Here is a 17,101-nt window from a genome sequence, read left to right as displayed (position 1 = left end):
CCCACAGCAGGGCTGTGTCTCAGTGCTGGGGCAGGGCTTGAGGCGAGAGGCAGGAGTGGGGCCGCGGCGCATGGCTGAGCAGGCTTCAGACACAGCCAGGGTGGATTTCTGTGCCCCTAGAGCTGCTCTGCAGCAGTTGCTTGTCCAACTCCCTCAGCAGCAATCCCCAGCTCCCCTCACCACCCAAGCCCAGGGAGTAACATCCCAAGGGGGCCCAACCCTGACAGCAAAGGTACCCAGGGCACATTCAGCACGAGCAGTGGTTTTGCCTTAATGAGTGGCTGCTCCACAGAGCTCTGGGAGCACTTCCCAGGGGCCTGAATGGCATCGCTTTCAGCTTGCACAATCCTATGGCTCGCAGGACCTGGCTGAAAACAGCTGCACTGACATGCACTCCATGGGATTCATTTGCGTGCCTGGAAAGGCCGGGATTTCCTGTGCATTCCTTCTGGCTCTGCCCAGGCAGGGGAGGGCAGGGGCAGGAAGGGCTGCAGGCACTGGCAAATGCTCCAGGCACCAGGATACCGCCCAGCCTGGGCAGCCACATCACGGAAAGGTGGTGGGGTGTTTGGGTCACTTCCTGCTGTCTCCTCCCAAGGGGACCTGCCCTCCCCAGACACAGCCAATGCAACCCTGCCAGCTCTCTGGGAGCAGGAGCCACTCCAAAACACACTGTCCTGGGGATCACACAGACATGCAGAGCCTGACACCGAGCCCAGGGCTGCCCCCTCAACATCCCCCTGAGTGCCAGGGGTGCAGGGGCCCCTCTACTATACTGGGGTCAGAGCTGTGGGGAACCACAATCCAAATCCCAGCCTGAGCTGGTTGATCCGCTCACCTGCCCATTTCTTTGTGCCCAGGATGCCGAGAACTGCTCCCTACACCTGGCCAGCTCCCAGCAGCTGCTCAGCCCGAGCAGCCCCTGCTCCTCAGCCTCCATCACCCCGCTGGCCTCCCAGCACTGCCTCCAGCTGCTCCAGCAGCAGCTCCTCCAGCAGCAGCAGCAGACGCAGGTGGCTGTGGCCCAGGTACGCACCCTGCCCTCCCCTCAGGGGGCACCAGCACTTCTCTCCCTGCTCCAGCCTGGCCAGGCTGGGCTGACAGTGGGGCAGGTGGGAGCAGGCTGGGGCCCTGGCAGCACTGCTGGCAGCATTCCTTGTGGCACAGCTCACAGCAGGGTTTGCAGCTCCCCTCGCAGCATCGCTTGCAGTGCAACCCGCAGCCTTGCTTGTGGCATCCCGTGCAGCACCGCTTGCAGCACGGCTGAGCTCCCCCAGCCCCGGGGCTGGCTGCACGCACGACCTCACACCGCTCCGGGAGCATGGCAGGGTCCGGCAGAGCCCCCAGCTCCCATTTCACCCTGTTTCATCCCATTTTTGGATGGAAATCATGCCCCCTCGGTGACTCTTCCCCCAAACCAGCATCAGAGCGGGGAGCCCCGCGGCTGGGCACCTCCCCTGCTCGTTTCTCGTTAGCGGAGGGACAACAGACCCCACCACACACACCCCGGGGGTGCCACTGGACCAGCTCGGGGGGGTCACCGGGGGTTGCCGCGGCGGGGCCGGCAGGGGGCGCTGTGGCGCCGCCGCTTCCGCCGGTCCCGGGGATGCTCCGGGAATGGCTCCGGGGATGCTCGGGGATGCTCTGGGGGGATTGCTCCCGCCCGGCCGGCCCGCATCATCCCTTCCCTCCCCGCATCGCCCCCGGCCCCCGCAGGTGCAAGCTGCTGAAGGACCAACTGGCGGCCGAGACCGGCGGCCGCGGATCGAGGCGCAGGCCCGGTGTGCGGCAGCTCCTGCTGACCAACCGCGACCTGCTGCAGCACGTCTCCGCTGCTGGTGCGGCAGCTCACGGTGCTGGAGGCCCGCGAGGAGCAGCGGGACGAGCACCGGCAGCCGGGTGAGCTCAGTGACCCCCCACACACACACTAAGGTTGCTTGGGGGCTAGGGTGCCCTCAGTTCCATCCCTCTGGACCATCTGCACACCCCTTGTGGTCACAGGGAGCAATTGGGGTCGTCCCAGTACCATCCCAGCAGGCTCTGGGTGGTTTTGGGGCATTCCTGCACCCCTCAGTCTAGGGGAGCAGCTGGGTTGGAGATCCCCGGTTTTCATGTGTCCCTTTGTCCATCTCTCACAGTTGACCGCTCCTTGCAAAACCTGTCCCTGGCCCAATCCCTCTCCCTGAACCTGAAGAACCACTACAGCCTGGACGTCCACCTGCCGTCCACCTCCACCCCCGCCAGCATCCTGGGCAGCCCCGTGGCCCCCGGCTCGCTGCCCACCCTGGGCCCCAGGGACTCCTACCTCAACCTCGTCAGCCTGGACAGGGGCAGCCACCGCTACAGCAGCAAGGAGGGGGACGAGTGCCTGGCGGTGCTGGAGGGGCAGGATGGGCTCAGCCGGCGCGTGGAGGGCTCCGAGGTCAGTGACTTCGCCCTGCTCAACGGGAGCAGCCGCCAGAAGGTGGATGACACAGACAGAGGGGACGAGGACAGGTAGGATGTGCCACCTCTGCGTCCCGCCAGCTGGCCCGGGAACACCCTGAGTGGTGCAGGTAAGTACTTGCCCATCACCTCCTCTCTCTCTTCGCCTTCCCAGGCGCCAGCCACCCATTCCCAAGCTCAACCCGCCACCGCCCATCCTACGCAAAAGGTCAAGCAAGACCTCCCCGAGCCTGGAGGTGGAGGTGAAGCCTGAGAGCGCTGCCAGCCTGAGCCTGCCCAGTGCCAGCATCTCCAGCCTCACCAGCATCACTGCCAGCTCCCTCACCCTCTTGGACTCTGAGGCGAGGACTCCCGCACGGAGCGCTGCCTCCAGCACGGAGCCCGGCCCTGCTGGGACGTGCCAACGCAGCCTGGGCAAGGACAGGACTGGAGAGAGCGGGCCAATGTCCCCCTTGGCCAGCATCCGTGACCCAGCAGCCAGCGAGGCCCTGGCCAAGGAGCTGGCAGCCCTGGGCAGCCCCACGGACAGCTCCCTGCCCTTCTCCCCTGCGGACGACACCTGCTTGCACATCAGCTTCTCCGAGGATGAGCTGGACACTGCCGTGGGGCCCAGCAGGGTCCTCTCTTAGTGGGACTGCAGTGGGTGGCAGCTGGTGGCAGCAGCCCCGGCAGCTCCGTCCACAATCCTATGCTGGGGTTGGGGGTCCCTGTGCCCAGGCTGCGAGGCAGGTCCCCTTGCTGTCCCCATCCCACATAACAGCTCCCCCCACCACCTATGGGGCCACCGCACAGGATGGGACCTGACCAGCCCTGCCCTTGGTCTGCACCAGCTCACACTGCCATCCACTGTCCTGTCCCTGCTCACACAGCCAGGGATGCTCCACGGCAGAAAATCCCTGGGAACTGAAGGGTGGAAGCCCTGGGCAGGGCATGGCACAGGGCTGGGGACACCCACACAGAAGGCTGTTCTGGTTCACCAGTTGCTGCCCTTGGTAGCCTGAGCAAGGCCATGTGGCACAGCCACAGTGTCACTCCCCTGCCCAGCTCCCCAAGGCGGGTCCCAGGCTGCCACCCCACTGCCACCATGCTGGGTCTCTCCAGAGCAACCTGTGTCTACCAGTGCCACGCTGTGCCCAGCCCACCTTTGGGGACAGCAGCCCCACCACTGTGCCCCGACACGGCGAAGCCACCACTGCCTCCCTCCACAGGTGCCTTTTCCCACTCTCCAGCACCCACTGCCCACATAGGCTGGGACCACCCCCTGAGGCCACAGATGGGTGCAGGGCTGGCCCTGGGAGCCTGTGGCAGTGGGGGGTGACCCCCAACGAAGGGAAAGGGTGCATCCCATGTCTTGGGCTCTTGCTGGTGGCCGCAGGCAGGAGGCTGCTCCTTGCACTGGTTTAGGGTGTTACAGTGTGGTTTGGGTTTGTTCTGGGAAGTGTGACTGTCCTGGAAGGAGTTAAGGTCTAAGGAAGAGTGTTGGGTGAAGGGCAGGTTTTGGGGAGGGAACAAGGGGATCCTTATCCACCTTGGCTGGTTGTGAGAGGGTGTTGGGAAAGTGTTGGAGAGTCGAGTTGGGAAGTGTCAAGCAGAAATGGAGACTTGGGGCAGCCACGCTGCCTGTCCCTGACACTGCTGCTCCCACAGGGAGATAGGGTGACAGGGACATGCGCTGCCCAGAGCCAGCCATGCAGTGTGACAGGGCTGGGGTACCGAGGGGCTGCCGTGACGGGGCTGGGGCTGTAAAAGCTGCGGCTGGGCTGTTTCCCGTTACGCTGCAGTAGTGACAGCCCAGCCCATCCGTAGGATGACGGGTCCGTTCACTGCGGTTCCATAATGGACTTTTAAAGGAAAAAATAAAGGTGTCGGATTTGCAGAGCCAGTGCTGTGTCTCTGCCCCACGGGGCCCACGCAGAGGGAGTCCTGAGGCTGTGGAGTCAGGCTCTGGACTGTACAGGTATTCCCAAAGAGGGAAGATCCCTGCTGGGAACGACGGCTGAGCCCCTGAGCTGCCAGCCCACTCCCTACACCCTCCCCATCCTGCAACCCCAGTGCAGGTCCCAGCAGCCCCCTCTGCTCCCCCTGGCAGGGCCAGTGACAGTGGGAGGTCCTGTGTCCCCACACATGCTGCCACAGGGCAGAGGGATTCCATAGTCAGGGATGGGCCCATCTCCAGTGAACCCCTCCTGTCCCAGGCCCAGCAGCACCCCCACGGGCTGCATGGCACTGACCACCACCTGCCACAGCTTCCACCAGGTTGCCCTTTCTAGGCCCCATTTCTGCTCCCAAAATAAATCCTGGCCCCAGCACACGGGATGTGAGTACAAGACAGGAGTAGGCAAATGGCAGGCAGGTGGCAAAGCTTGATGCAGGATGGGATGGGACCAGTGGCATGCCAGGGTTCTGGGACACCCCAGGGGCTGCCTGCAGCCAGGACAGGCAAGAGAGCCCCTGCCTTCCTCAGCATCCTCACCCTGCAGTGTGGGGAAGGGAACCCATGTGCAATTCAGCACTGAGGCTCTAGGACAGACCCTGAGATCCTCCCCCTGTGCAGGAGGGGGGACTCAACTGGAGGGACCCAGCACCCAGGACCTCTGGGGTCCCAGGGCTACTCTCCATCCCTCCACAGAGTGGGTACAGTCTCCAGTAGGACAGAGTGGGGAACAGGGAGCCCTTTCCCTGGGCCCACCGCAGACATCTGCCGGGGGGGCTGCCTGTGTGGGGAGGGGGCACTTCCAGCCCAGAGCCTTATTATGCTTCCTTCATGGGAAGAAACTTTTTCCTTTGCTGTCTGCTAAGCTGCTAGCAATCATCAGGCAGGCAGGTGGTAAAGATTCATATCCATCAAACAATGCCATTTAGTTTGTAACCTGTGACTAAATCTGGTGTTAGCTTTAATTTCAGAGTCTGCTTTAGGGCTCGCTTGTTAATCTCTATGCAAAGCAGATGAAATGAATATGCAGCATTTTGGATGTAATTGTACGGCTTCAATTCAGCACTATAATTTTCCAAACAGGATCTTGCAATCAAGCTTCTATTCATTAGTGTATAAACAATTTAGTTTCTCAGCTCTCCAGTATGCCAATCATCTCAATGGAGTGAGCATCTCCGACAGAAAGAGGAGGAAAGTTTCCTTTGTGTAACAGAGGTAAAAGTTGCTCCATACTTCAGACAATTCCTACCCGGCAGATCCAGGCCATTCCCACAGAAGGGGGCAGTTCCTGGTGCCCCCACAACACTGACCAGCTGCAAACAGCACTCCAGGGAGCGATGTCCCAGTGACCTCCCAGCTCATGTAGCCCCAGGCCCCTCAGGAATTCTGCATGTGAGACCCCAGGATCAGGCTGCCTGGAAAGGTGAGACCATGCAGCAACACAGCACGTCCCAGTGATCCCTGGGGCTCCTTGGGTGCCCCACGACTCCAGAAAGAGACAGTCACCCCAGGCAAATCCCCCTCCACATTCCCATCTCCCCACAGGAGAGGGCACAGGGGACACCCCACACCTGGGGCCAGTGGCAGCTCCTCCATGGAGGACAAGGCCAGGATCACACAGGGCTGGGAGTGGGGCAGGTTTTGATCTCAGGGGCTCAGCACCCCCATGGCTGGTGCTTCCCTCAGTGGGGACCCGAGTGTCCCACACACACCAGCACATCCCACACCCGTCGCATCCCCGTCCCTCCTCTGCCGCTGCCGCTCCCCAGAGGTGAGGAGGGACCGGCCCGGAGCCTCCACAAAGGGAAGCGCCGTCAGCGGAGCCGCTCAGCGCGGTCCCCGTTTCCAAATGAATATCGACAGCGCTAATTACAGGCCGCCATGCAGACAGCTTATTAGCTTGTCACAAAAAGACGGTATTGAACTCGGAGCCCGCGGTATTCACGGAGCGCAGCAAGACGCTCCCCAGACAGCACAGCGAACCAGGCAGGCGAACAACCTCCAGCAAAACTAATTACTTCCTGATTGTCTATGGCCACCCACTGGGTATAATAGTATAGACTAAATTTGGCATATACATAACTAAGCACTCGGCACCAATTTGGCGTACAATAATCATCCTCTGTGTTGCATAATTAAAATCTGATCACTTAGAATAATTATTTCATATTCCCAGTATCGGGTGAGGATTGCATAATGTGGCAGGAGCGTGTGCCGGGGAGTGGAACGATCCACTTCCACAGGAGTGAGCCCCCCAGGAAGGACTTTATGGCTCCAGGCATGGCAAGAGACCCGAGAGATCCACTCGGCACCGGCTGCCTCTGACAGTGCCACTGACCCTGTGATGGCCCAGCGCTGTCGGTCAGCACCAGCTGTGGAGGAGCTGGAGTCACCTAAACTAGCACTGAGCACAGCCCCAGTGGGGCAGGACTGTACCCGCCAGGACAGGCTGTCCCCGTGTCCCCACGCAAGCACTCTCCACATTGACCTTTCCAGGCTGGCTGCTGCCCCGCTGCCCGCCCGGCCGGGATGCTCATCGCCCGACCCCATTGTGCTCGTGCATCTGCTAAAGGCATTTGGAGAGACACGGCAATAAAAAATAAAAATCAAGTGGAACGTGTGTGTCTAATCCATTAACTTCCTCCGGCGGCTCCCCGGGGACCCGGCGAGGAGCAGAAAGAATACGTGGATATTGCACGCGCCCTGGCACCTTGTCCCCGGGCCAGCCCCGCCGCTGGCCACTGCCACGGGCTCATAAATCACCGCGGGCGACAGCGTTTCACAGCTCGCTTCCCAGCCAGGATATGGCCATTCCTGCTGATTACGCCGCCGGGCGCGCGGGGGAAGCTCCATCTCCCACTTCCAGGAAGGGAGGATCCGCAAGGAAAACGCATTGATAAAAAGAAGAACGAAATCAGCTTTGTTCACGTTGCGAATCTCCCATTGTTCCTGCTGCGGCCGTCAGCCCTCGCTGGAGAAAGTATTTCCTCAGCGATAAATCTCCTGGGCTCCTCACAGCCCTCGCCTTGGCACTGGATTCTCCTCAGCTTGTTTTGAAACAAAAAGCAGTTTTGGCCGCGGGCCCCCCCGTGGGGTGCACTGGGCCATTCATGGTGTGACTTTGGGGAGTGAGGGACATCCCTGGGGCAAGGGACAGGGTCTGGTGCCCATCCCAGAGGTCTCTGACCTGTGTCCCCAGACAAGGGGACCTTCCCTGCCACTCCCAAAAGCTCCACTCCCATCCCGCAGAGCCCGTGTCCTCCCTGCCGGCACGGCACGAGCCGGGGAAAGTGAGTCTGACCGGGGCCACACTAATCCCAGTGCTGAAACGTGGAGCTGGCAGTGGCCAAGCACTTGGAATACAGGAGTCAGGCTGACAGTCATACAAGAAAAATAGATCAAGTTTCCAAGAAAATAGAGCTGAGCTGATCTGATTTTCATCAGCATCTTCAGCCGCCTTTCGGGAAGCCCCAGCCCACTCCTCATTCCTGCTCTCTGCTTTACAAACCACTTAATTCCTTGTTGCTTTGGAAACCCTCACAAAGACCCTCTGCATCCCCCAAAATAACGAGCAACAGATGCTGCTTTGACCTCAGCGACTTCCTGGAAACATACATTTGTCAAAATAAAAATAAAAAGATTAATGTGAGGAAGGCTTTTAAATTATAAGGAAACAGCAGACAGAGCCCGGCCGCGCACGCCGAGCCCTGGGACTGCAGAGAGAGCCCAGGATGGCCAGGGAGGGGCTGTGGGACCAGGGGTCCCTGTGCCCAGGGGGTTGGGGACTCAGAAGGACCAGGTCTGACAACACTGTCCACAGCCAGGTGACACCAGGAGCAGGCTCAGGATCTCCTCCTTCCCTCGTTTCTCAGTTTATAGGAGTAACCAGTCTCTTCTACAGAGCTTTAAACCCTCTCTGCCCATCTTGTAGGGGAGGAGATGTGCAAACAACAGGTCACCAGGAACTTTAGGGTTACAAGCACTTGGGGCACCAGCAAGTTCCAACCTCCCTCTGGCTGCAGCTGCCTGGCACATCCCAGGGACAGAGCTCATGCACAGGCACTTGCCAACAGCACCTGTGATGCCCACAAAGGGACAAGGGCTCCTGCCAGGACTCGTGACAGCCACACTGGTGTGTGACACAGCCAGACGTGAGGCACAACCCACCCCACCACAACCCTGCACCCACAGCACTCACCAGAACCACAGGCAGGGAGGCTCCACAGGCTCCAGGCAAGGGAAGCCCCTTTTCCCTCACAGCTTTATAGAATCAGCTGAAAATGAGCTGCTGGGAAGGGCCTCCTTCTCCTTGGCCTGGTGGGAGGTGGGCTGGGTCATCCTGGGGGTTTGTGCACCTGGGGCAGGTGTGTCAGGGGCACATTGGGCATCCCCATCCTCATCCTCATCTGACTCCTGGTTGCACCCAGCTTGCTGCTGCTGCACAACAAAGCCTGACTGTGGGACCTGAGGGACACCCCTCCCAGGAGGGTGTTCTCTCCCTGGGCACCCTGTCACCAGGATGGGGATGCACCCACCTTGGTGAGGGGCTGCAGTGCCCGGGCTGCTGCTGCAGGATGGTGAGCAGTGGATGGTGCTGGGGCACTGTCCCCCTGCCCACGCTGGGGAGGTGACAGTGGCACAGGGGTCGGTACAGTCGGGCTGCCCCCGTGCCAGCACCCTGGGGTGTGAGGGGTCCTGCTGCACCGGGAATGCAAATCCTGACCCGGGCTGGGCCAGGGGCTCTGCCTCCCCCGGGATTCCTGTGGTAGCCATGACAACGTCCATATACATTTACATATCTATCCCGGGGACATCCAGAGCAATTGTTTCGTGGGGGTTGTTTCCATCCCGCCACAGGACATGCCAGTGTTCCCACCTCACACCCATGGCCACTCCTGCACGTGGAACAAATCCTCTGTGCTGCCCCTTCCCTGGAGCCCCTGGTGCAGGGGCAGCCCCTTCCCACCCGAGTCTGGGGAGAGAACCAAAAAAATGACTTTCCATCACGTCAATGAGAGCCAAGGAAGGGCCAGCGAGCTCAGTGGTGCAGGCAGGTGTGTGTGGGCACTGCCAGCCCCTGACAGTGGTGCCAGGGGCCTCCTGTGCCAAGGGATGATCAGAGCCGTGCTGGAGCACCGGCACAGCCAGTCCTGCTGGCTTCCATGGCAGCAGCACATGCCGAGGACACTGGATGAGCCCCGGCCTCCTTCTGCCTCCCACACTGCTCACCCAGAGGTTCTGCCTCGCAGCTCCCAGCTGGCAGCACCTCAGCACTGCCAGGAGCCTGGGGTTAGTCACAAGCCAGGAAAGGCAGCTTGTGTGCTGAGTTACAGGGAGGAGAAGAGACACTAGAGGGGTGCACACAAAATAATTGCTGCCTTGCACAGAGCACCACATGGAGCCGTGCCCACAGCCCTGACACAGCCAGGAGCGAGGAGCCAAGCAATGTGCAGCTCCCCTCTGCTGCTGGCTGCCTCTCTCCTGGCTCCTGGGTGCTCCAGGGGCACTGCAGCATGATACCAGCATGGCATCACCTGCAAGCCTGGCATCCCCTGAGAGCCTGGCATCACCTGCAGCATGGCCACAGCTCCCAAAGGAATGGACAAGCACCACAGCTCCCCGTGCAGGCAGCACAGCAGGTCCCACCTACACACACTGTCCGTGGGGCCGTGACCCACCGTGCTCACACCGTGGTCTCACCGGGTCTGCCGTGCTCTGCCCAGGCCCGTTGGGCTCCCCCTGCACTCCTGTGCCACAGCAGGACTTGTGTCACCTCTGGGAGCCCCTCAGGGGCACTTGGTGGCTGCTGCCCTCACCCCACCTCACAGCCCCAGGCACAAGTGCCGTGTGTGTGGGGCTGATGGAGGGCTCAGAGCAGCCCTGTCCCAGCCCTGTCCCACCAGGATTCCAGACCCACCAGTTTCCTCTGCCCTTTCCACTGAACCAGCCCACAGAAAGTTTTATAAACTTGAGGAAACGCGAGTCAAAGCAGAAGGAGCCCAAAGCTGAGCCGCACCGTGACCTCAGCAACCTCCCCCTTTGTCCAGCCCGGGACCTCACGATCATGTGTCAGCATTTGCTGAGTCCCCTCCTTCGGGGACACACCAGGCCCTTCCGCAGGAGCGGGGCCTCCCCTCAGCCCCCCTCCTCTAATGACTCTGTTATCTCTGGCACTCCCAGCCCCACTTCCCTCCACCACTGCAGGGGTGATGTCCTCCCCGGGCTGGCAGTCCTGGGGGAGCGGCATCCCAGCCCACACCTCCCAAACCCCTCATGGATGGATTCATCCCGCTGGGCTGGGCTTGGGATGGCACTCTCATCATGCTCAGTGGGGTTGGGATGAGGGTTTGATGGAGTAGCTGCAGGTCACAGCTGAAAGTAAAGTTCAGCTCTGCTAACAAACGCCCTCCTATGGATGCTACTCCCATCCCATCCCATCCCATCCCTGCTCCAGGCCTGATGGAAGAGAGGCAGAGCCTGGTAGAACAGGGCCCGAGGGAAGATGGAGCACAGTTTGCTGTCTGAAGCATGAACCTGCCCGGCTGATGTGAGGGCACTGACAGGCAGAGAGGGTTTGGTGCAAAGGAAGGAAATGGAAGAATTAAATCCACAGAACTTCCCTGCTTTTGTTCTCCCTCCCGCCCCCGCTCTTCTCCTTGGCCGCTCGCACTTCTTGCTGGATGTGTATGGCTTGATACTACCCAAGCAAGCTGGAAACAGGGTATATCAGCTGAAAGCAATTTACTTTGAAATCCAGCTGCCAGATTTTCCTTCATTTGTTTACTTTTAAATGCTTTTTTAAAAGCCAAAGTACACAAGGCAGCCAAATTGCTGACATGTGTGCCGGGCCGGTACCCCGCAAATGCTGCATTCTTTCATGTCCTCCTGGGCTCAAATCCACTCATGTTTATTTAAAATATGTAGAACACTTCAGCACTATTAAGGACCATGTTTTATAGTAAATGGAAAAAGATTTCCTCGCAGGCCGAAGGGAGAGGAAAAGAATCACTTCAATTCAGTTTTGTTCCGACAGCACTTTGCCTGCCCACCGGGGCCCAGCCACCCACAGCCCACCGACGGGCTCGGCCCAGCGCCAGGGCCTGGGAGCTGCTGGTGCTCTGGAAATGTTGGAGACAGGTGGACACGGGGCTCCAGCAGCACTGGTGGGGCTCAGCCTTTCTCCCCTCCCAGATCCATGGGGCAGTGGGCCTGCAACGAAAACAAACACCAGGAGGGGGGGCTTGGAGTCATCGAGGCTCTCCACAGCTCCAGGGTCTTGATTTAAAACAGGATTTCACCTGAAAACATGGATGCTAAAGCTACAGGTGAGAGACCAACCTGTGTGACCCCCAGCTGCAAACCCCAGGGAAAAGCAGGAGAGGAGGTGGCAGGAACAGGTTGGCAGGAACACCAGGATGGAGCAGATCCATCCACAGCAGAATGAGGCACTACAGGCCTATTCTAGATGACATGGAATGACACATCCTCTCAAAAGTAGGATGCAGATGGGAATGGATAGCAATACATATTTTCAGGTCAATAACAGCTAAAAGGGAAGTAGATGTTCAAATTCAGGATTTTTAAGTGCATTGTTAATGTGGGTGTTTTGGGAGGGAACAAAGTGGAAGAGGCATTTCCAGCTAATGCTGCCTTTCCTCAAACCACCCCTCTGTGGCTGACACAAGCTGAATTCTGTGGGGTAAGGTAAGGATGCACATCAGAAAGGGAAAATGTCAATAAACAGCAAATAAATCCTGCAGGCCCTTGTTGCTGTTCAAGCTGAAACAAACACAGAAGGGCAACACACAGAGAAAGGAGCAAGGAAGTGACATATTTTTAATCAAATTATCTGCTATCAGCAACAGAGATGGACAGTGGCTCTATGAACATATTAGCGTGCCGCTGACAGACCTTCCTGAAGGAAAACACCACTGATGCAGCCAGAATCACTCTGTTTCCTAACAAAGAACACAAGAAAGCAGGGATACCTTTCATCTTCCATCCCTCAGCAAGGTCTCTAGGTGCCTCCCCAGTCAGAGAGCTGCCCACCAGCATACCCACAAAGGACAAGCTGGGCAGAGTCTGCAGAGGAACATCCTTAAAACGTGCTGGGCTGAGTGGCAAGGACAGGTGATGGCCACCTCTCTGCCCACCCACACCCCATCCCCGTGTGTGGCTCCTGCTGCTCGCTCTGGGGAGGGAGAGCAGTGCTGGGCCTTGGGGCTGGGCCTGCCCTGGCCAGGCAGAGCTTCCCCCAAGACTCCTCTAAGGCCCTTCCCAAGGACAAAGACAGTAAACAAGCAGAGATCTGTGTTGGGTGGAACCATCCCATGGCAGAGGAGCCAGGGCAGAGAGGGAAGTGACAATGCCCCAAGGCCACACAATGAGATAGTGACAGGCAGGAAAGGGAAGCCGGGTTGCCTGTCCCCCGGGCAGGGCTGTACCCTCCAGTCCCCCTGCTCCTGCTCTGCCCCGCTCTGTCCCCTCTGCAACACGCTGGTGTTAAGAGACAGAAAACAAACACACGACAGCCTGTAAAAATAAAGAGCCCTGCAACTGGTAGTAAAGACTCCAGCAGCTGTAGGGAGCCAAAGGCTTCTTGGAGGGGGTTGGATGGAAGTCGAGTTTCCCTCCCTGCCGGTATTGTATTTCTTTCCTCTGCCAAAATGTGCTTCCTGAGCCTTGGGCAGAGCTCTCCGTGGCTGACCCTCACCTTCCTCTGTTTAGCCTGGAGCTCAGGCTGGCCACGAGCGCCTGGGGCCGCGCTGGGGCCGGGCAGAGCCTCCCGCTGCGTGCACATGGCCCGGGTCAGCCCCGCTGTCAGCACCTTCCTGAGGGCCAGAGCCAAGTCGGGCCACACCTGAGCCCCGTCCCGCAGGAGAGGCCGGGCAGAGCCGGGACACAGAGCCCAGAGAGAGCCAGGGTGAGACAGGAGGGGTGGCAGGGGCAGAGGGTTGTGCTGCTGGGATCCATCCAGCCCTTTTCTCCCGGGCAAAGATGTGTTGGGTTCCCTCTCGGCACCCGGGAGGCAGCGACAACAAAGCAGAGGTCAGACAGTGCTCTAACCAAGGGGGTGATTCTGGCTCCATTAAAATCCTCACTCCTGTTTGCCTGGAAGCAGAAGGCTGTGCTACTGCTTAAAAAGAGCTGAACCACCCTCAGGGTGACTCATAGCCCTTCACAGAGCTGCCATGCTGATTTTACAAATATTAGAGCAATGCCTCAGAGTCAGGGTTTTTGTATGGTTTAACGTATCAACTTAGGAGCAGACCCATTGCTCTTTTATGGAGCTCCCCTTCCCTGTATTTTATTTCCTTTCTTGGTGCCAGAATTGTAGCCAAAGCTGAGCTTAACAAAGCAACAGGCATGGCCATTCTTCCCAGCCCTCATTTACCCTGGCGAGAAGGGAGAAATTAATTTAAACCCTATCAGAACTGCAGAAGCTGTTTTGGCATTTTGTGCTGCAGAGCACAGCGTGAACCAAACGCTCCCCTGCACCACCTGCACTCACCAAGCCCAGCCAAGAGCACAGGAACTCGCAGGTTGGAATCCTTTTGTTCAGGCATCTGCAACAGACAAACGTGATCTCAGGTGTTTCTCAGAAAACCACGAACAGAAGCACAGGGTTATGTTATTAAGACCATTCAGTGTGGTCGTGTCTGATCCTAACAAAGAGAAATAATGTGCTTTTGGTAAGCACAGGTAAATACTGCAATTAAGCAGCTCCCTATCCTTGCCTGTCCCACACTGCCTACATTGCCCCCCTCCCCAGCTCAGAACCACTGTTCTCTGCAGCACCAGGCCCATCTCCTTTCTGGATTCAGAGAAGCAAATACAATGTACACTGGGATTTCCCAACCACCTCCATCTACTTCAAGTCCACCTTAGCTTCTTCAAATCACATCAAATGTGATTGAGCTGATCAGAACGTTTTCAAACCATTTTTCTTCCTCTTCTCACTTCATACTCGAGAGTTTTTGTATGTAGGAAAAATCAACTTGCCACAACGTTCAAGTGAATTTTGTAGCAAAGACAAAAGATCTAATCAAGCTTCTATACTGAAGTAGCCTTTGGATTTTCACGATGGCAAAATCTTCCCACAGATGCCCAAAATCAGCTCAATGCAGCCACAAGAGGGAGTCTGAAATCTCCTGTTAATGCCCAGATGGATCCTGGCTTCTGAACTCCTCCAGTATAAGAGCACGCAACAAGCTTCAAAAGGATTGTACCATCCTGAGCTCCACATTTCTTCTCTAGCTTTACAGGAGTTTCCTTGCTCTGAAGGAAAAGGTTCTTTAAAATCATGAACCTTTGGTATAAAGATGCAGGTTTTTCTTTTCATACGAATGGGGTGGGGAAACACCTCTAGAACCAGACTGCAACAAAAGGCAGGGGACAAGGAGTGCACGAGTGGGTTTTTTCCTCACCAGTCTCAGTTTATAAATACCTCAAAGGCTTGTCCCACCCAAACTGACACCCAGAAGTGTATTTTACAGCAGGGGTGATAACATGCATAATTTGACACGCAACAGAATTGTGGAACTTGCAGGGGAACCAAATAAAACCAATTCCTTCCCTGCACTTGCTCAGACCTATGGCTGTGAGCAGAGTGGGAGCTGCTGTGGGACTCATGGGTTTTCTTTGCTAGCAGTACCTTCTCCAGGGGCTTTTCCTTGAGATACGAGCAGAGTTGTTTGAGGTCAGGGCACGTCAAACTTCCAGATGTCTCGGAGGGACACTTTCTCCTCAGAAATGTGCTGTTTGTGCTACTGCTGCACTAGAAAACACACACTGCCACCTTACTGAGATTAGAAATTATACTTGGATTTCACTCCTCCCACCCATAATCTGAAAGAAAGGAGCATGGTGGGGGCACTCTACCACGACCTTGGCTTCACGTTTTGTTAATTTGACACGTGATTAGAAGCTTTGGCAGAGCTGAGAACCCTCAGCAAAACAAGTAACACTTCTCACAGCACCAGTGAAACATTTGTGTTGAATCTGTAGCGTCTGCTCTCCATCTGCCAAAAAATTGTCAAGACACATTCCTCAAAAATACTTTTATGGTCTTTACTCCATCTTGACATCCACTTGTTCTAGTTTCCAAGAAAACATTACTGCTCCAAAGGGGCATCTATGTTTGGGGATTTTGAGCAGAAATAGCTCCATACAGGCTGCATGGAAAGCACCACTAAATACCTCTGGCAACACTTTCCTTTTGTAGAGATTTAGCCAAGAGATAAAGACTAGAAGCGATTATCTCAGCGAGGTTAATGAAGGAAGTGCTCACAGTGCAGCTGAATTCTACTTGACTTCATGACTTCATTGTCCTCCTCTGCTCATGTCTTTTGTACTTTCACCTGCCCAGTCCTGCTTCAAGCTGAAGAGGGGCTTTAGGCCAGCAGACAGTTAATTCTGACATTTAACAGTCAGTGCATCAGTGCTGGATCCCCCACCTCTGACCCAGGAGGCTGTAGATTCAGCTGTCATGAAACAGAGGAACAATCTAAAACCTTTGAGGCTGCAGCATAAATCACTACTGTTTTTTTTTTTTGCTTACAGTATTAGCCAACTTAAGGGTGGGGTTCCTAACAGGCTGTCTAAAAAGCTTGCCCCCCTATTTATGCACACCCTTCTTTTCAGAAGCAATTTAATGGGGAAAAAATACTCTTTAAGTATGATTAGAGGCTGACTACTGGAATGCCCACACCTGTTTATTCAAAAGCAAATGTTTAGCAGTGCAAGGTTCATACATTTTGTTGACAATAGTATATTATTAGTGAAACATGGTAAGTAATATCCAAAACCTCTTTCTGTGAGGCTGTCTAACTGTTGGAGTGGGTCAGCAACCAAAGATCTGATGGGATACGTGTTAACATCCCAGAACAATTTATCCTCTGCTCTGCCAAACCTCATTTCACTCACTCAGCTGAATGTAATTAGACCCCAAGCTTGTCCTGAGTTCAGTCTCTGCAGAGAGGGGTTATCTTTCTTCAGCAAGACGTGGCTGCTCTGAGACGCTGGCAGTGACCTGAGAGGAGAAACTGCAAAGGGGCAACACCATCGAGCAGATTTAGACAAGGAGCTGCTAAGACAGCCTGATATGTACATTAAAATGCAAACATGTATACACTTGGAGCACCTGCTTTGAGTTTCAGTCAACGCACCCCAGCAGAGAGTAGCAAGAACCCACGAGCCACACAGTGCAGGAGCTATTTTTAGATAAATGTTATACAATTTTCCCTCCAGCTCCATGGATCAGAAACATATGCTGCAGCTACAGACCCATTACAGTTTAATCCTACCTCAAACAAGGAGATGTTAAATCTCCAGATCCCAATAACACCAGGCTACTCAAGGAGCAGGGCACTGTTCTGCTCTTTGCTGTGGCTCAGGTGACACAACCTGACCCAGAGCAAGTTAAACTGCACGTGGCTTTGGGAAAACAAGTTCACTGGATTTTTTCTGACCTTGTAATAATGTTTTTGCTGTTGGGTAGAGGTGAATGAGAGACTAGATCCAATTCCTACAAAACATATCACTTTCAGATATCGCAGAAAAGATGTATTTTAAAAAGCTGATTGACTCCTCTATCAAAAAGAACATCATAATGGAACAACAGGAAGGATCTGCCCCAAACCCCTCAAGTCAGAGCCTTCAGTCAAGACAGAATACAAGCCACTTTCTTCCAGGGAATCTGTGTCTGCTTCGTGGGACACAAGA

The 17,101-nt window shown here is 56.3% G+C and overlaps 1 protein-coding gene across 1 annotated transcript in view; it reads left to right on the top strand.

Annotated features, from left to right (window-relative positions):
• The window catches only part of LOC115307562 (carboxyl-terminal PDZ ligand of neuronal nitric oxide synthase protein-like), a 28,981-nt gene extending 24,874 nt beyond the window's left edge, over positions 1-4,107 (top strand). The window contains exons 8-12 of the mRNA XM_029960562.1: positions 861-1,028; positions 1,717-1,781; positions 1,823-1,899; positions 2,139-2,496; positions 2,600-4,107. Coding sequence (XP_029816422.1) covers positions 861-1,028; positions 1,717-1,781; positions 1,823-1,899; positions 2,139-2,496; positions 2,600-3,074 — 1,143 coding nt within the window. The 3' untranslated portion in view covers positions 3,075-4,107. The remainder of the gene's footprint in view (positions 1-860; positions 1,029-1,716; positions 1,782-1,822; positions 1,900-2,138; positions 2,497-2,599) is intronic.
• Positions 4,108-17,101: the final 12,994 nt, after the last annotated feature.

Source organism: Manacus vitellinus, unplaced genomic scaffold (assembly GCF_001715985.3).
Source record: "Manacus vitellinus isolate BGI_N305 unplaced genomic scaffold, ASM171598v3 scaffold_27_pilon, whole genome shotgun sequence".
Taxonomy (NCBI): domain Eukaryota; kingdom Metazoa; phylum Chordata; class Aves; order Passeriformes; family Pipridae; genus Manacus; species Manacus vitellinus.
The sequence above is the reverse complement of the archived record's forward strand: the minus strand, read 5'-3'. Positions and strand labels throughout refer to the sequence as shown.